We start from the raw sequence: 18,180 nt of genomic DNA, 5'->3' as shown, positions 1-18,180 counted from the left end.
TTTGTTATCTAAAAGATTGGTTTGTTTTCCCGAGGGAGAGACAGAGGGAGAGAGATCGAGGATCAAACTATACACCATCGTGTTTTGGTCTGTGAAGCGGACAAACCGAAGAATCAGGGACCAGAGCTGGTGATATGGGGAAAGTCAGAGACTTTGGAGCTGAGGAACATATCCCATCAAACATATTCCACGCAGTGATCGCCATATCCATCTGCCTCAGCGCCATTTACTTGAACCTCGCTCTTGTTCTCTTCTCCCTCTTCTTCCTTCCACCTTCTCTCTCCCTCCTGTAATATACATACTCTGTTTCTATCTCTGTTTCTTCCTAAAACAAGACTCTTTTGAAAAATCCTCTGTTTTTTTCTTTTTCAGGGTCTTGGGCCTGCTCTCTCTGTTTATCTTCATCCCTATAGATGATCGTAGCAAGTACGGTCTTAAGCTAGCTCGGTAGGCACTTCTTCTCCTCCTGGTTCCATCCTTTAATCGTTTCTCATCTTTTTTATTTTTGTTTTTTTACAGGTACATATGCAAGCACGCGTCTAGTTACTTCCCCGTTACTCTGCATGTGGAGGATTACGAAGCTTTCCACCCTGATCGCTCCTATGGTCTGTCACAATCTTTCTTTCTTACACCAAAGTTTGCAATCTTTTTTGAGATGGGGTTTTTGACTTTTAAAACCTGTAACATGCAGTTTTTGGTTATGAACCGCATTCGGTGTGGCCCATTGGAGCTGTTGCACTTGTTGATCTTACAGGGTTTATGCCTCTTCCTAACATCAAACTTCTTGCAAGCAATGCTGTGAGTTTATGTTGCTTTTTTCAATATTGTATGCCTTTGTGTGTCCTTTTACATCGTCTCTAAAGCTCAGTTGTTTTTTTTTTGTTTTGTTTGCAAAAAAATTGATGTTAGATATTCTACACACCGTTTCTAAGGCACATGTGGGCTTGGTTAGGGCTCGCCCCTGCTTCTAGGAAGAGTTTCTCTTCCCTTTTGGAGTCTGGCTATAGTTGTATACTCGTACCTGGTGGTGTTCAGGAAACATTTCACTTGCAACTTGATGTTGAGGTAGGCTAACTCAGTAGGACTCACTTGGTGCTTTGATGAAATCATATTATTGATTTGTGTTACAAAGTTTGGAATGTGTTGAGACTTGCCTTCACCAACATTCTGTTTAGTGATTTGTTGAAAACTGTTTGCAGAACGTCTTCCTTTCATCAAGAAGAGGATTTGTGCGCATTGCCATGGAACAAGGGTCACCTCTGGTTCCAGTTTTCTGCTTTGGTCAGGTAAGGGTAGACCAAAAAAAGTGTTGTGCTGTGTGTAACTGAAACCCTTAAAAGTCTTATATGTCTTTTGTTTTATCCTGCAGTCCCGTGCGTACAAATGGTGGAAACCGGATTCAAGCCTTTATTTTAAACTAGCAAGAGCGATCAGGTTTACTCCAATCTGTTTCTGGGGAGTTTTGGGGTAAGAGTATGTCTCTTGTTATTATTATACTTTTGTTGTGTTACATTTTGCATATAAAATCTTGAAAAAAAAACTAAAACTATTCACATTTTGGTTTTGTAGATCCCCAATACCATATCGGCACCCTATTCATGTGGTGGTTGGTAAACCAATACAAGTTACAAAATCTCTGAATCCAACTGATGAAGAGGTTAGTAGTTCGTTTTCTTCTTGGGGTATGGAATGAGGAGGAGTCCAGATTCTTCTACTAGACGTTACTGTGTAGAATACTTGTTAACATTTCATTTCACTTGTTGTTGCATCTCAGATTGCTAAGTTGCATGGCCAGTTTGTGGGAGCGCTTAAGGATCTGTTTGAGAGGCACAAGGCCGGAGCAGGCTACTCTGATCTGCAGTTGAACATTCTTTAAACAAAATTTCTGAAATTGGAAAGTTTTTTTACTATGATTTTTTTTTCTTTAGGACAACATTACTATGAAAGTTATCCTTAAATGATTTGTTGTTACACTTGTACCTGGCATTAACCTGTGTTCAATGTCATATCGATTGTTGCAGCAATGGAATTACATTTACTTCTGTATCTAATAGCAAACATGTATTTAAACAAAAAAGTTAACGGAACGGTTAAGTTTGTACCCACACACAGCATCATATCTTCTTCAAGAAAGCGGTGTGGTAATGGTAATAGTGAAGAAACAACAGCAACCAGCTTGAGCATTTATGTTCTTAAAGTGTTTCTTGTATTTGATTGACATAACATATACAACTTGAGCATTTTGTTGTTTTGCACAAAATAGTTTCAAGAAAAGACATTGGAGTTACCGGTATTGCGGAACTGAAGTGTAAACCAGGTTGTAGTTTAGCTCACGTTTAACAAAGTTACAAGACTACAAAGCAACCTAATGTTTGGTTTAGGTCCTTTAGGCGTATCTAACAATGTAAACTCGGTTGTACTTTAGGTCTGATTTTGAAACGTCTACATAGCAACCTAAGTTTGGTTTAGGGCCTACCGAACAATGTAATTATGGTGAGAAAAGACCTAATCTCCTTGACTGGTTCATTTTTGACTAGTAATTGGTTATTAACGATGCATCCACTAGTAGTTTACCACTACAAAAGTTTACAGGTAACAAAGCAAATAGTGAACAGACTTTAAAACGTCAAAAAGCAACCTAATATTTGGTTTAGGGTCTAACTAACAATGTAATTACGATAAGGAAAACCTAATCTTCTTGACTAATTTGCGTCACAATTCACTTTACACACTTGTTTGTTTGGTTTATTTTGACTCATAATGGGTTATTGGTATCTAACAATGCATCCACTATAAAAACGTTATGGATAACAAAACAAATACTAAACTGAACCGAATCATGTTCTGTAAAGGAAAAATTAAATAAATAATTTTTACACTTTGCAATTGTGGTAGCAAGTAGTAATTGTATGATTGTATCAAATACACAATCCAAAATTCTATATAAATAACAGCAAAGAGAATAATATTTATAAATAATACGAACCAGGTCCAGCATCCTTTTGATGGGGTTGGTTTAGAAAAGGTAGAAATGCACCGTGTTTTATCTAACGTCCCTTAGGATTCATGATCTGAGAAAACACAGCACTTGGAGTGAGTCCATCTGAATCTTCACTCGCCAAACTCCTACCACCAATACTCATATCTATTCCACTGCTCCTAGAGTCACTCACATCAGAACCCTTGTCGTTGTTGCTCTTCCCTTTACAGTCATCATCATCGTACTTAATCTCATCCACGTCCATCTCACTGCATATCCCTTTCCCACTCTCCTCAGCGCTTTCCTGAAGCTGCAACGCGAACTCTAAGTTCCAGAGAACATCTCCCATCGACGGTCTCTCGATGCCATGGTCTAGCACACACTTCATCGCGGTTTCAGCAAACTTCTTGAAACATTCCGGTGTGATCTTGCCCTTGAGATACGGATCAACGATCTGGTCAAGCATGCCTTTCTTGTAGCAGTACGGTGCCCACTCAGCTAAGCTCACTTGTTCTTTCGCTAGCGTCGGGTTCAAGGCAGGCCTTGCGCATAGGGCTTCGAAGAGAACAACACCAAAGGAGTAGACATCTGATTTATCAGTCAGTTGCTGTCGTCTGAAGTACTCTGGGTCGAGATAACCGAAGCTTCCTTTCACGACCGTGCTCACGTGCGTGTGGTCAAGTGTAGGACCGGTCTTTGACAGACCGAAGTCAGAGACCTTAGCCACCCACTTCTCATCGAGCAGAATGTTCGTCGTCTTCACATCTCTGTGGATGATCGTGTGTTTCGCACCAGTGTGTAGATAGTGCAACCCACGTGCTGCACCAATGCATATCTCGAGACGTTGCTTCCAAGGAAGAGGAGAGTTCTGAGTCTTGTAGAGATGCTCTCTCATAGTCCCATGAGCCATGTAATCATACACTAGTATCATCTCGCAGTTCTCTTCACAGTATCCAATCAAAGACACGAGGTGGCGATGTCTAAGCTTCGAAAGCATCTCGATCTCTGTCTGAAACTCATGCACACCTTGCTCAGACATAGGGTTGCCTCTCTTGATAGCTACCTTTGTAGCTCCACCATCGATCTCTCCTCTGTACACTTTGCCGAAACCTCCAACACCGAGCACCCTAGACTCATCAAAGTTTTTAGTAGCGGCTTGGATCTCAGCAAAGGAGAAGTGACGACAGAGGTTCGAAGGAAGAGACGAGGCATGACTTCCCGTAGTGTTCGTCTTCCCCGAGCCACCGGAATGCGAGTTTCCATACAGAGAAAGTGGAAGCCACCCCGATGTTGCATCACTCGCAGGCTGGTATTCACCATCCTTGCGTCTACGGTAAGCAACCATCATCACACATAAACCAACGATAAGAGCTAAAACAACTACACCACTGACAACAACAACACCTGTATGGCTCTTGGAGTGACCAGCACGAGGGCGTATGACCCTGGATGGATCTGCAGTTACCTGTGGACCAGGTATAGGATTAGGACCGGCAAGATTACCATCAGAACCATTCATCTTGAAAATCTCAACACCATTAAGAAGAGCATCGTAATACTCCGGTTTGCCCTTCGTGTTCGGATGAAGAGCTAGCCACAAATCTTGCTGTCCTTTACCATCAGGAGGATTCACGACGTAATCTTTATGAAAAGGAATCCCATTCCCGCCCGTCCAGCCAGCAACGTCAGCTTCGGACTCAGCCGTTTGGTTGTTGAGGTAGATCGTAAACACGCGCTGGTTGATCTTGGTGATCATGGGAAGAACCTCGCAGAAATGAAGCCTTACGAGGTAAATGAAGCCGGAGTCGATGGTGAAAACCCAAGTCAGGTTGGAGTTGAGGTTGATCTGAGCGGATGGAGTCATCGATCTAGCCGTGGAGTAAACAACGGAAGGAGCAATGTACGTAGGTGTGCCTTTGGGGTACTTAATGGTCATGTTGGGATCAGCGGTCTCGACGACTCCGATCCCCGCGGCGAAAATGTAAGGGGAGTCGTCGTACCAGGACCTGTAAAGACCTGTGTCTTCGGAAGGAGAGATATCGTTCCCTCCTACGTTGAGCCTGTAGATATTCTCGAGAGCGGTGCTGTTATCTATAGTGATGGCAGTGGAAGATCCCACGAGGGACAGAGTCCCATCAGTGCTGCTGTAAAGATCAGGCATCGAAGTCACCTCGATCCCGTTCACAAAGGCGTAAGCATTGGGTGTTGTTGATTCAGGTGCGAACGTCACGTTCAAAGCTCCTCCGCCTTCAACGTTCACGACGAACTCTTTGACGATGGAGGAGTAAGTGAGGGCCTGAGCTGTTTGAGCGGCGCTGAAGTTGTTGAGGAGAGTGTAGGGACCGGAGGTGACGGAGAAGAGGGAGGTGGTGGAGTTGAGGCCGTCGTATGAGTTGGGGTGGAAGTAGAGACGCACGAACTTACGGCCTGAAGATAAGGGGAAGAAGGAGTATGTGAAGGGAGATCGGAAGATTCTGGCCGTCATGTAAGGGACTTGGGGGACGGAAGGGTCTTGTGTGGAGGCGGGAGAGGTTTTGGAGTCTCCGGAGGAAGACAGGAACTTAGATTTGACGTCGGGGATCCATGTCCGGTTATCCGTGTCGGTTAGATCAGAGGAGCCGCCACAGTTCAAGAGGATCTTGTCCGTGGGAGTGTAATCAGCAGCTGAGGTTGATGAAGATAAGGATAAGAGGAGGAGGGCGAGGAGGAGAAGGGAGAGACGTGATCGTCCCTCCTTGATCTTCATCGATCAGAGTTAGCTTTCTTCTCAATCTATCAGACAAGAAATAAAAGAGAAATTTTACAGGTCTAAAAATGGAAAGTTGTGCAGACAAGGAAACTTATTTCGACAAAGAGTGTAACTGAAGATGGTTTCAGTAGTAGGAAAGTGGAGTTACCTTGAGAATTGGTGAAGAACCCTAACCGATGAAAACAGAGATATTTTGAGGAGAGAGAATGGAGGAGAGAGAATGTGACCAACAGAGAATTGATTAAAGAGGAGAGAAAAATAGTGGAGGTAAGTATAGGTAAGACAAAAACGGACAGCTTTGTTGCCTTACTCAACGCGTAAACTTTAGTTTAAATTTAAATTAATTGTAATGATAATCTTTTTGGTTTAGACTTTAGAGGGCTAGTTGAATCCGGCTTGATAGCGAGATCAAAGTGACGATGATGCCTTTAAGAGTAGTGTAGACTTATCTCAGAGTCGAGTAGTGTAGACTCATCTTTTTGGTTTAGACTTTAGAGGGCTAGTTGAATCTTGGTATATAGGATGACAGTTCGTTCATATGTGTATGAAAGCAAAGAGAATATTTAAAAACGCGTGTTTTTTCCTCTGCGGTGGTGACGAGTGACGATGACCCCTCGACTCTTAGCTGGGCCCTCTCATTGTAAAGCGAAAGACTGGGTCCTGTTTTTGTTTGAGAACTCAATCGGCTTTTTAATCCTTACCTTAGACCTCGTGTGGGCCTGATGGACCTCGTCTAACCTTATTGAATATGAAAAGGATACACTAAGCTGGAGCAATTCCCAAATTCTCAGATGATTTCTGTGGTTGTTCAAAGCTCCATTATATTCAGGAAAAGTGGTGAAAGCATCAAAGATTTTAGAGATAAATCGATTCAGACATGGCAGCCTATAACAGATAGCAGGGAAACTACAAAACTGAATGCCTTGGTATACAAGTTACACAAAATATGAAACTAAAAGTGTTCAAAAACAAAACACAACAGGGTTCTGGTTGGGGAGACTCAAGTACAAAATGTAACATTTCTTCAACTTAGAAAAAAAAAAAATTTTAAAAGCTTTGCGTGTATAATATTAAACCTTTCTGTATCTGTCTTGTCTTCTTTGCAGGAAACTGTATCCATGTAATAGTTTGTCCCATCCACACACAAAAAAATACTAGTCGTCCCAGTCATTATCCCAGCCGTCTCGGTTCGAAGCTCTCGCTGTTAATCCATTGGCAGAGATCCTGGCACTGTTTGCTGCACCACCAGGCGATTTCACAGCGTTATTCTCGTCCCAATCATCATCCCAGCCCTCGTCCCAGTCCGCTGTCTCCACGTCGTGGCCACTCTCTAACCCTGCCCCTCCGCTCAGTTCTAGCTCACGGTAAGGCACTCCGTTGTCGTCTGCACGGCGATTCTTCCGGCAGAGACAGAATCCCCAAGCTCCCCCGAAGATGACGACCGATACTATTAAGAAGTAGGCGCCGTTGATGGGGGTCACTAGCTTTTCGTAGGAAGGAAGGTGGATGGATAAGGTGTTTTCTTGTGGTGGGTACATGTGAAGCACACACTCTCCTTTTCCTGCGTCTAGTATGAGTTTGTTTGTGTCTCCACTAATCGATATGTTCACCTGGTGCATAGAGAGAGACAACAGTTTCTGTTAAATAAGTGAAAGAAGGTTGATTCACCAGAGTAAAAACATTTGCATTGTATCATCAAAGATCAAAAAAGTAGTTCAGACTGACATATGTCCAAGGTAACGGTTTTAATCAATGGAATCAGAACGGAAGCATTATAGAACACTTACCCTTTGACTCTGGTGTTTTGTCAGTGTCAGCTCTGGTGAAGAGTTAGCTGGGAGAACAATTTTTGCTTTTAAAGATTCCTCACCTTCATTTTGAACTAGAATCGACCATTTCGAAGAATCTGCAAGAATAAACCACACAACTTACGAGAATGAAAGAAAACAATCAACTCAAGCAAAAACCTAATGGAAAGAAAACAAACAAATGAAGCAGAGACCTTACAAAGTGTAAAGGCATAAAAAAAAAGTTCCATGGCGCTGAGATCACATTTATTCACAAATTAACACAAAGACACTAATCTCAAACATCTACTAATTTGGGGAGTTTTGAATTAAGCAATGAGGCTTCCTAATAATGTAAAGCATCTTCTAGTCTAGTCCTTAACAAGATGAGTCTACACTAATAGAAACCAAATAAAAAAAATATCACTACAAGAAGACACAGCAAATGTACCTTTGTCAATGCTCAAAGTGCAGGCCACCAATGAATTCTCAGTTCTACATATCTTAGACTTCCCTGCACATGTCTCAGCAACCGCAGACTCTGAGCTCCCCTTCTCAGGATCTTTAGGCGGCGCAGGAGGCGGAGTATTTCCCGTCTCCGCCGCCACCGTCCCATTTCCCCCACTCTCAAGACTCTTGGGAGGCGGCGGCGACATTTTAGCCGGTGACTTTCCCTTATCCACGCTATCTGTTCGGTTAGCTGGAGGCGGGCTTATGGCCTCCTCCGTTGTTGTATTAGACGTTACAGTGACATTCTTCTCTCCTTCAGCTTGCAGCTGAGGCGGCGGTGGCGGCGGTGGCGGTGGTGGACTCGTCGAGTTACTAGTCGGCAGTGATGAGGTTGCATTTGCTTTTCCATCTCCAACAACATTAGGCAACGGAGGAGTCTGAAGCAGAAACGTATATAAACATTAACACTAGAGATTCAAACGAAAGAGGGGAACGAAAAAATAAAGGAGACGACTTTTTACTTGTGTAGTGTTTGAATTGGAAGAATCTTTCGGTCGTTGTTCATCTGCTAAACCCCGAGATGAAGCATTGGAGACGAAGAGCATCAATATAAGAAGAAGAAAAAGTGACGAGACCCAGCTTCTTCTATCCATCGTCGCAGGATCGAAGGTCAAAAAACCCTAATTTATGATTTCGATCGCTTAATTTCTATAGTCTCGATTCGATCCCAGATTTGAAGCTCCGCGCATTTTCTCAGGATATCCGTGGACGTACGCGGATCACAGCCAGGCGATTTGCGAATCGCGGAAGCTTTGATTGCACGACAAAAAAATTGGATCTGAGAGAGTGATATAGAGACAGGTTTTTATCTGGTTGAAGATCGGTCGGGAGACGAACGGCGGTTCGAGATGGTCGTGAGTCTGTTGAAACTGGATCAAATCGCCGAGACAAGTTGAGTTTGACGAGTGTACGGCTGCCTTGGGATAAATACTTGAGCCGTTAGTGTCTGAAAGCCCATTAGTTGTTTCTTTTATCTTTATCAGGCCCATATTTCTCGTTTCTTTTTTCTTTTTTAACATTTCTTTCGTACAGAAAAAAAACGGATTATTTCGTAGTATGAATTTTTGCATTAGCTTAACAATCAAATTTTTAGGTATTTTGAACCTTTTCGATTCAACAATAATTGAAGAAAATTGTAAATTTAGTTTGAAACAAATTTATTAAGGCACTTCTGATTATTTATTGGGCTGAGAAGCGTTGCATCGTGAAAATCCCACCTATATAAACCGGTCACATATAACGTGTTTGAAACGTGAAATTTTAGTGTACTTAACGTCATGGCACGATCTAGTTCAAACCTAATGTGCATATTTATTTCCTTATCTCAGAAAGTCTAAAATTTAACCCAGCTCATCGTTTCTACATTTGTATGTCGTCCCTTCAGTTGTATCGACATCCGGTAAAAATATAATTTTTACGACTGCCGGTATACTAATTATTCAGATGGTTGCCCAGCGGATACAAACCAAAAATTTATTATATGGATGGAGTAGACAGTTCTGAAAGTACCCTGCACTGTATTTGATCGTATTAAATGCAAATCAGTATGTTGTGTCCAGTATCCCTGATGGTACTACGGTATGCGTACATACATCATCAAAGTGCCGAAAAGAAAAAGGAGCAAGAAAGAGTTCCTTTGTCGTTATTGCCATATGTAATGGATGATTACATAATAAGAGAATGAACTCATAAAATGGGAAATAACAGCATAACATTATTATTATTATTATTTTGAAAAGGGCATAATATTATTATTTAGGTTAAAAGCTTGCAACTTTGATTAGTCGTACATCTCCAGCCTCCTTCACACGGTAGCCGATATACTGCAACATTCGAAATACCAAAACAATTATATGTATCATGACACTGGAAACAGAGCCGTGCCCAGAGTTTTTGTTGAACTAAGCACAATAAAATTAGCTAAATATTTCTTTTTTTGAGAAAAGCTATAAATTAGCTAAATATTTGATAGTACTTAAAATAAATACCTTTTAAAAATTAATTTATAAGTAAAATGTTTGTTGACATAAAGAAACTGTTAACAAAAATGCAGAAAATATAAACTTACATAGAACTATGATACATAATTCAGTAACTTATATAAAAACTATGTAGTGTATTTTTAATTAAAATAAAATAAAATTTAACAACCAGATAAGAATTTAATGATTGTTGTAAAAGAAAATATAAACAAGTGAAATGTCAGAAAGAAAGATTGATTTTGAAGAAGAAGAAACACAGATTTAGATTTTCACCATATAAAAAGTTATTTATAAGCATGCCTCTATAATTTATTTGAAATCAAATGATGCCCTAAGCCTAAGACAGAAACTCCAAACGAATTTCATACAATCATACCAAAAATGGAAGGATTATCACTCCATTATGTACAAGATTTTTTTTATATACAAGATATTTTTGAACTATGTATTTATGTTGTAGTTTAATTAGGGAATCTCCAACCCCACTCTATAATTTACTTCAAATTGAAAAATAAAGTTGAAAATGGAGTAGAAAATGGAGTAATGACCAAAAAATAAAAGTATTACTCCATAAATAGAGTAATGCTTTTATTTTTTTATCATCGCTTCATTTTCCACTCAATTTTCAACTCCATTTTTCAATTTGGAGTAAATTATGGAATGCGGTTGGAGATGTTCTTAGGACCTGGTCGCCTGCATATTCATTAACTCTATTTACTTTTTAGAACCGAGTGTATAAATGAACTTCAAGATAATTAGGGAAATTGCACCCTAAAGTTAATTTCCAATTCGGGAAAAAGAAAAGGCAATATGAAACAACAAACGAACAAGTTATGGAGACGTACGTGTCACAATTGGTGCTAAAACGAATGGGGTAGGGAACTGAAACACCACAAGTTGTAGGGAGTGTGGCCACAAGGTCGGTGTTGAGGCCAGTGATATCCCTAGCCGCAGATTTAAGGCACTCACAGACTTGTCGGCGGTCCGGTGTGGTCTGAGTCATTTGGTTCAATGATTTGACTCCCACGCAGCAGTCTGATGGCAATGGACCACTGTTGGTCAAGTAGCCCACACACCGTGCCAGTGTGCTTGTCACTGTCCCACACGTTATGGCTGACTCTGATGGGGCTGCCATGCAGACGATTAGGACGAGGAGGCATGTGATGATCTTTGAAGGGAACAGCATTTTGTTTTTATTATTTTGAATTAATTGTTTTTACTTGCTTTAGATCGTCGGTGCGGTTTTTATAATTGAGAAAGCTCATGAATGTCATGCGTACCCGTTAATTGTGCTTAGTTTCTCATGCATGCAAATTTAATGAATACCAAAATACAGTAACTATTAAACATTAAAGTACACATATTACAATGTTAATACATTTCTTTCCCAATATATTGGGTTAGTTGAGTTTCAAGAAGATGTAACGTTAGAATTTAAATAGGTATTTTATATTTGGTTTGACTAAAGATGATATTCTGACAAATTAGAGATTATAAATGTCGCATTATCATTACCCAAAGACTAAATTAAATTAAAAATATTGCCTCACAAAAATCATCATCCGCAAAGGTAAAATCATTTAATTATGAATGTAAGAAATATATATTATGCGTATGGCCTACGTTATTTGGACATGTCAAAGCAGGTTGCCAAGCACAAATTATGAGGCCACTCGTACGAGTCCAAGAGACTATAATGATCAAGTGCAATGCAAGGATTTAAAGAAAAAGATAAGGAAAAAATGGAAATGATCCAAGCGAAAAAATAATGGACGAAAACATCAAATGGTGTTAAGAGTTGGAGACATTATTGGAGTCTTTGGAGATAACTTAGCAAAATGTGTATCCTATGCACTAGCTGTTACGGACCGTTAACTTAATTTGTTAAATTATTATGTAAATAATATATAATATATTAATATAATTTTTAATATATATATATATTTTTTCAATTTTTCTAATACTTATCTTCTCAGATTTTTTTTCTTCTGATTTGTCTAGATCAAGTTACATCTTTATCTTTACGTTTTTCATAATGGTCTATCTTTCGGATCTCCTAATATAGCAAGAGGAAAATGACAAATAGACGGGCAAAAGAGATTAGGACGATGTCTATCGTAGGCAAAGCTGTTAATTTGTATGTTCGCAAACTTCACTCTCTCACAAATTATTCCTTCGTCACACACTCGCCAACAAATACCAAGAGCACAAACGAAAGAGTGAGAAATGAAAGGGAAAAAGTTATGATCATAAACTGCATAAGGACAGATCTTGTTTACGAGTCAAGTCTCTTGTGTTCGCGAGGATCAGTTGTTTTTCCTTCTATATATATAGTGACGATCTTTCTCGCAAACTTAAAGCATAATAATTAATCCAGTGGACTATCTTACTACTGATTATAAATTATTAGTATTACCTCTACCTAAGCCAGTTTGATCATACTTGTTTTAAGAAAACCTAGTGTCGATCTTAGTTTATATATATATACCGTGCGGAAGCAGTGAAGCATTAAAAGCAGAACGTGGCAACAAGATGGAAACAATACATAACTCAATATATCATCAGAGGAATACATAACACAGACGACCAATTAACTGGAACGCCTTATATAAAGAAATACTTGAAAACACAAATTCTAAAACACAACGATACTTAACAGTAATAGGATTGGATGCACTTATACTAGTGACATCTTAATTATTCTTTAATACTCTCTCAACCATAGTATGATAAACCCTTCAACTTCTAAATCCTCTCATGTTCACCTGACGCTGCAACCAACCAAATACATCAAACACATTGTTATGTGGTCAGAAACACACTACTAAATTCCAAATAAAATGATATAATACAACTCTGAAGTAAAATGAAATAGAGATAAAGTGAGAGTATATTACTTGTTACAGTTGATTCTTGCGCTGATGGGGTAAGAGATCCTAACTCGGCAAGCACCAGGAAGACCAACAGCACGGCCTGCGTTAAGTCTGGAACCCAAGGCTTTAGCTGCTCCTTGGATGCAACGACAAGCTTGCTGGCGGTCAATGGTGGTTCGAGCCATGCTGTTGAGCCTCCGAACGCCAGAACAACACGCTGGAGAAACGTAGCCACCTTTGGTGAGGTAGTTGATGCATTGGCCCAAATTGCTGGCGACTGCACCGCACGAGATTGCTGCCTCGGACGCCATTGGAGCGGACACTAACATGCACACAATCACCAACGTGGACAACTTTAAGAGCCCCTCCATAATCTTAACTTTTTGTATTTCTTTTTTTTTTTCTTAAGGAAGGAATGGATTTGGATGATGAAAGAGAGCTAATAAGGATTGTGTTTATATAGAGAAGAGCTAAGAGGGAAAATGCATGAAAGTGAGGGGAGCGGTGTGAGTCTAGTTGGTAGTTGGTTTCATTTAATACATTGCTTACTCTCTTTTCTCATCTTTGTTTTTATACTAGTTTAGTAAATCTATGTCAACTACTACATACTGATCTCCGGCTTGTTCTCTATTTTTTATTTTTATCAGATAAGATCTATAGACTAGATCAGAAAGTGTTGATCATTCTTGTATACACATTAAAAACCAATCATTATATTACTTACTCTATGTTCAGCTTAGCAAATTGTATTGTAACCAAGTTTTGAGGTAGTTATAGAATTAATGCATGGAGGTAAAACTGAAGAAATTGGATATTTAGGCTATTAAAATAAACAAAATCTTATATATGTACGTTACAAGAAAGTCAATTTCTTACAATTTATGCTAGCAAGTTGTTGATTCCTTGTTTCCCCTTTTCTTTCCTTTGGAGATACAAAGGGCTCGTTTTCATTCTGTTCCGCAAGAAGACCTACAAACTAGTGATAATTATCTTACAAAACATGGTTTGGAACAACCTATGGCAAAGACATAGTTTTGCTTTCGACTATTCAACTTTGATCAAATTTCTTCGTTTTCTGGAATTGTTTTTCTTCATCAATAAGGTTAATCCTAGATAGAGAATTAACCTTATTGAGTAGTATACATATACTTTTGACTATGACTCTCAGTCAGCCTCGCCAAATTCTTCAATATTCGAGCTGCTTTCCACAACCGACTCTCTTTTAAACCTACAAGAGTAAGGTTCAAGAAATAAAGATGCATGTTTGAATTAGAGACGACAGGAACGTATAGCAACAGCCTATTTTTCTATTGAATAGCAAAAAAACAAGGATGATACCTGGAGCCAAAGAGGACAAATCCTGAGGAGACATCATCAATCTCTGACTGTTCCTTCCTGCGTCACAATATAGTGTCTCAGCTAAACATCAGTACCATGATGGTTCTTAAGCTCTGCTATTTGACTGTAAGCATAAGCTTACTATCAAGGAGAGAGGAGTAAAAAGGGTCTGAAAGAGTTCAACAAAGTTAGTGTACCATGTATTTCTAATAAGAACATGTTTTGGCCAGTGTTGAGGATCCCAGAACTGTCTGCGGATCTCCGGATGTGTATTCAAATCTGTTCATGGGTAAGAAAATCTCAGTTCAGACAAAAACACTTTCTTTCAATATTTGAAGCGAGCGGGTAAACAGCAGAAAAAAAATAAAGACGATTAAACAAAGGACAAGACTTGGGTTCACTCCCTATGGTGAACTCTCAAATTCACCTCAATTGTTAGCACCAATCAAAGTGCCATGTAGGACTAGTAAAAAAAGGAAACAAAATTAAAAAGAAAAAAAAGGAAAAGAACTGAAAAATACGTCGACTAATTTTTATAACGCCATCTATGGCTTCTTCTTCATCACCAACACATAATTTTAAAAGTTTCTTTTATCATCTAGACAGAATATTGAAAGTTTTATTTGTCAAACTGGTGTCTACAATCCTCTTCCCTTATATCTTAAATCTAAACCCAAAATACTAAACCCTAAACCCAAAATACTAAACCCTAAACCCTTGGATAAAAATTTATTCCAAAGGTTTAGAGTTTACCCAAGGATGTAGGGTTTATCCAAGGGTTTAGGGTTTAGTTTTTAGAATTTACCCAAGGATTTAGGGTTTAGTGTTTTGGGTTTACCAATTTGACAAATAAAACTTCAATATTTTGTGTGGATGATAAAGAAGCTTTCAATATTTTGTGTAGATGATAAAGAAGAAGTCATTGATGGCGTTAAAAAAATTAGTCTACGTCTTTTTTATTTCTTTCCTTTTTTTTTTAATTTTGTTTCCTTTTTTTATTAATCTTACATGGCATTTTAATTGGTGCTAACAATTGAGGTGAATTTGAGAGTTCACCACAGGGGGTGAACCCAAGTTTTGTTCTTAAACAAACCAAAAGTGAATGAATATATAACTTTCATCAGATAAGGTAAAATCAAGATATAATAGAAAGCAGAGAGATTAACTAGGCATAAGACATGGGATCTAAGCCACAAAGGCATCACAATGTCGAGAAGCTACCAGCAAATATGTCATATATTCTTGAGTTTTCAGATTTGAGCGTAAGACTTGACATATCTGACTAGGCCAGATTCGAAATTAGTAGTGCAGACAAAAATTCACTTATTCACAGAAGATAGACGATAAGGAGACACCTAAATCAGGAGAGAGAAAAAAAAGAGCTAGATAAGGAGTATTACGTACAGCCAAGAGGCATATCAATAACTTGAGCTGGTGACTCCAAGCAAATCTCCTCCAGAACATCTCTGTGCAAACGAAAAAAAAAATCAAGCCACACCGAAATGACTCAAACCAAGCCAAGCACAGAAACTTTACTAGTCAGGCAAAGCTTATAAACCGATGCCAAATTTACTAATAAGGCAAAGTTAATAAATGACTCAATATGCTAAACATACCAAACTGACATCAATCACTGGAACTTGTAAGCTCTTACGATTTATCACCAAAAGCCAATAAGAAAATTTTCATTTCCAACTTTCGAATTTTCTGCATGTAAAAATCATTCATAACCACACATCAGATACCAAATCAGCACATGACTAATTTACAAACAAGGAGAAGCTGAAGCCTAAATCAACATAGTACTCCATATTCAGCGGCAAAAATAGATGAGAAAAAAACATAACCATAACGAGAGCGTGTGGCTTGTTGGTGATTAAATCGAGGGCGAACCTACCAGAGTTTGAGTTCTGGCCACTGGGGAATTAACACTTTGGTATTGTCAAGAACATGAGACCGAAACATGGATCGGAAACTTTTTCGCAGTCTGCTAACATATAGATAGTCTGGATCCACTTTTCTTAAGCCATGATACTATTATTAAAACAAAAAACACAACCATAGCCACACATCAGACATCAAATCAGCACATGACTAATGTACAAACAAGATCAAGATCGTACTCTACATTCAACAGCAGGAGATATGAACACAATCTGTAACAAATAAGAGCTAAAATCATATATTCATGGATTTGTTGGTATAAAGAGCCTCAATAGTTAGTATAAAAACGTTTTATCCCTCTGTTGGTTATTGTTTAAATAAATATGAGGAATAAAAAGAACAAAAATGAATAGAAATAAAATAAGAGAAAAATCTGTTCCTCTCTCATAATTTGATAAGGAATGTAATCTTTTATTCGTGTTAAAGAATGTAAAGGACTATTTTTTTTTTTGACAACGAAAGCTCCATACTTTTATTAAGATGATTCTAACCAAGTGGTGTCAAGCACCAACCAAGTTGGAACCTCAGAATTAACATGGGAATAACAAAAACCTCGAGCCCGAACACCTTTTGCAAGGCGATCTGCTCGGATGTTCTTTAAACGAGAGATAAAAGAAATGGAGCAAAACATAAACTTAGAACGGAGCTCAAAGAACTCATCAAACTCAGCCATAAGACTTGGCCATTCTTCTTCTTCCTCAATAAGCCTAACCAGTTATTGACAATCCGATTCAAAAGCCATCGAGGCGTGACCGAGAATTAGTAAGGACTTCATAGCCCACAACAGAGTAGAGAACTCTGCATGTAGGAGAGACAAAACACGGTTACTAGCAAATGAACCGAACATTGTACTCCTATCCTCATTCTCGATCACGCAACCCCCACCATAACGCGCATCGTCATCCTCATTCTCGATCACGCAACCCCCACCATAACGCGCATCGTCGTCCTTCCACCATAACGTGTAAATTACCAAGAATGATAAGAAATCCACTATTTCTACTCATTCCATTGATCACTATTAAGAACCAAAAGTCATATCTTCAATTCTTTGTGTATATATTTTGACTTTTTTTCCAAAAGTTAATAGTTAATGGGCTAAATTTTTACATGTATATTTTTTTCAACTAATAATCTTTAATAAACGAAAATGTGGCAAACCATTAACTAAAAGATATGCAAGGAAAAGGTGGAAAATATTGCATCAAAGCTCCATCATGGAAAACCTCATGTGCCTCCCTAATCCTGATAAGCCATATTGGTGCTTCGTAGATTGATATGAGCCAATTGGTGGATTAAGACTGTGTCTTAAAAAATAACATAGGATACCATATATTCGGTGCTGGTAGATGTTGCATTAACCCTTTTAAATTTGAGTATTTGCACTCAGTATTTCTATTTTGAAAAACATGGAGTACTTTTGATTTGATTCGAGATAAGTTGTGCATACTTTTTAAAAAAATGATCAAGGATCCAGAAATTGACACATATATTTTTATGCAATAGTAGAGATCGAATTTAGGATTTTAGTCTACTTTTAGTTTTCTGAAGATTAAATGTTTGTACCAACTTTTCGGTAAAAACGCATATACAATATAAAATATTAACTAACAAAAACGGTTATTTGAAAATGATGACTTGAAAGATTTTAGTTTATTCGTGAAGATTAAATGTGCATACCGACTTCTTCGATAAAAACTTGGATACACTATAATTTATTAACTAATAATAACGGTTATCTGAAAACAACGATCCAAAGATTTTTTTGTTTGTGAAGATTAAATGTGTATACTCACTTCTCCATTCATTATAATGTATTAACTAACAATAATGATTATTTGGAAAAAGATCGATCCTAAAATTGTACTTAATTTTTAGTTTTCTTCAAAGGTATTTATACCGACTTTTTCAACAAAAGAGACGGATACAATACAAAGTAATAATTAACAATAACAGTTATCTCAAAACAACGATCCAAAGATTTTTTTTTTGTAAAGATTAAATGTATATATTCACT

General features: G+C 38.4%; 5 protein-coding genes and 1 pseudogene across 6 annotated transcripts; 1 reads left to right on the top strand and 5 right to left on the bottom strand.

The window, feature by feature from the left end:
* On the top strand, window positions 1-2,103 carry LOC108849868 (diacylglycerol O-acyltransferase 2-like). Of its 2 annotated transcripts, none has more exons than XR_008945581.1 (9): window positions 1-289; window positions 373-447; window positions 520-605; window positions 692-798; window positions 910-1,065; window positions 1,200-1,286; window positions 1,370-1,473; window positions 1,570-1,657; window positions 1,775-1,818. XR_008945581.1 is itself a non-coding variant. In XM_018623482.2 (9 exons), the coding sequence occupies exons 1-9, from the start codon at window positions 135-137 to the stop codon at window positions 1,874-1,876; spliced, it is 954 nt and encodes a 317-aa protein (XP_018478984.1). In that variant the 5' UTR covers window positions 1-134; the 3' UTR covers window positions 1,877-2,103. The 2 variants fall into 2 exon arrangements, 1 of the variants encoding a protein (XP_018478984.1); XM_018623482.2 differs by having other exon boundaries at window positions 1,370-1,467; window positions 1,775-2,103.
* Window positions 2,104-2,828: 725 nt separating this feature from the next.
* LOC108855232 (receptor-like protein kinase FERONIA) lies at window positions 2,829-6,273 on the bottom strand. Its single transcript, XM_018628998.2, has 2 exons — window positions 5,878-6,273; window positions 2,829-5,752 (listed from the first exon to the last, which is right to left on the bottom strand). The coding sequence occupies exon 2, from the start codon at window positions 5,724-5,726 to the stop codon at window positions 3,048-3,050; it is 2,679 nt and encodes an 892-aa protein (XP_018484500.2). The 5' UTR covers window positions 5,727-5,752; window positions 5,878-6,273; the 3' UTR covers window positions 2,829-3,047.
* Window positions 6,274-6,636: 363 nt separating this feature from the next.
* Window positions 6,637-8,934, bottom strand: LOC108848618 (proline-rich receptor-like protein kinase PERK10). Its single transcript, XM_018622026.2, has 4 exons — window positions 8,488-8,934; window positions 7,968-8,403; window positions 7,517-7,635; window positions 6,637-7,339 (listed from the first exon to the last, which is right to left on the bottom strand). Exons 1-4 carry the CDS (start codon window positions 8,617-8,619, stop codon window positions 6,884-6,886), a joined length of 1,143 nt encoding a protein of 380 aa, XP_018477528.2. The 5' UTR covers window positions 8,620-8,934; the 3' UTR covers window positions 6,637-6,883.
* Window positions 8,935-9,628: 694 nt separating this feature from the next.
* LOC108852308 (non-specific lipid-transfer protein 12) lies at window positions 9,629-11,233 on the bottom strand. The gene is made up of 2 exons (XM_018625810.2): window positions 10,854-11,233; window positions 9,629-9,849 (listed from the first exon to the last, which is right to left on the bottom strand). Exons 1-2 carry the CDS (start codon window positions 11,192-11,194, stop codon window positions 9,831-9,833), a joined length of 360 nt encoding a protein of 119 aa, XP_018481312.1. The 5' UTR covers window positions 11,195-11,233; the 3' UTR covers window positions 9,629-9,830.
* Window positions 11,234-12,543: 1,310 nt separating this feature from the next.
* LOC108852418 (non-specific lipid-transfer protein 5-like) lies at window positions 12,544-13,317 on the bottom strand. Its single transcript, XM_018625920.2, has 2 exons — window positions 12,906-13,317; window positions 12,544-12,779 (listed from the first exon to the last, which is right to left on the bottom strand). The coding sequence occupies exons 1-2, from the start codon at window positions 13,250-13,252 to the stop codon at window positions 12,770-12,772; spliced, it is 357 nt and encodes a 118-aa protein (XP_018481422.1). The 5' UTR covers window positions 13,253-13,317; the 3' UTR covers window positions 12,544-12,769.
* Window positions 13,318-13,781: 464 nt separating this feature from the next.
* LOC108850187 (uncharacterized) lies at window positions 13,782-15,895 on the bottom strand (annotated as a pseudogene).
* Between the last annotated feature and the right edge of the window lie 2,285 nt (window positions 15,896-18,180).

The sequence above is a fragment of the Raphanus sativus genome, chromosome 4, assembly GCF_000801105.2.
Source record: "Raphanus sativus cultivar WK10039 chromosome 4, ASM80110v3, whole genome shotgun sequence".
Classification (NCBI taxonomy): Eukaryota; Viridiplantae; Streptophyta; class Magnoliopsida; order Brassicales; family Brassicaceae; genus Raphanus; species Raphanus sativus.
The sequence above is the reverse complement of the archived record's forward strand: the minus strand, read 5'-3'. Positions and strand labels throughout refer to the sequence as shown.

What these genes read in the sequence shown, in the direction of transcription:
- LOC108849868 (XM_018623482.2), top strand. Translation starts at nt 135, where the DNA reads ATGGGGAAAGTCAGAGACTTTGGAGCTGAGGAACATATCCCATCAAAC. An exon ending in CCACCCTGATCGCTCCTATG is followed by an intron (nt 606 to 691) that starts GTCTGTCACAAT and finishes TGTAACATGCAG; the next exon opens with TTTTTGGTTATGAACCGCAT. An exon ending in AACTTCTTGCAAGCAATGCT is followed by an intron (nt 799 to 909) that starts GTGAGTTTATGT and finishes AATTGATGTTAG; the next exon opens with ATATTCTACACACCGTTTCT.
- LOC108848618 (XM_018622026.2), bottom strand. Translation starts at nt 8,619, where the DNA reads ATGGATAGAAGAAGCTGGGTCTCGTCACTTTTTCTTCTTCTTATATTG. An exon ending in CACTTTGAGCATTGACAAAG is followed by an intron (nt 7,636 to 7,967) that starts GTACATTTGCTG and finishes TTATTCTTGCAG; the next exon opens with ATTCTTCGAAATGGTCGATT. An exon ending in CAAAACACCAGAGTCAAAGG is followed by an intron (nt 7,340 to 7,516) that starts GTAAGTGTTCTA and finishes TCTATGCACCAG; the next exon opens with GTGAACATATCGATTAGTGG.
- LOC108852418 (XM_018625920.2), bottom strand. Translation starts at nt 13,252, where the DNA reads ATGGAGGGGCTCTTAAAGTTGTCCACGTTGGTGATTGTGTGCATGTTA.
- LOC108855232 (XM_018628998.2), bottom strand. Translation starts at nt 5,726, where the DNA reads ATGAAGATCAAGGAGGGACGATCACGTCTCTCCCTTCTCCTCCTCGCC.
- LOC108852308 (XM_018625810.2), bottom strand. Translation starts at nt 11,194, where the DNA reads ATGCTGTTCCCTTCAAAGATCATCACATGCCTCCTCGTCCTAATCGTC.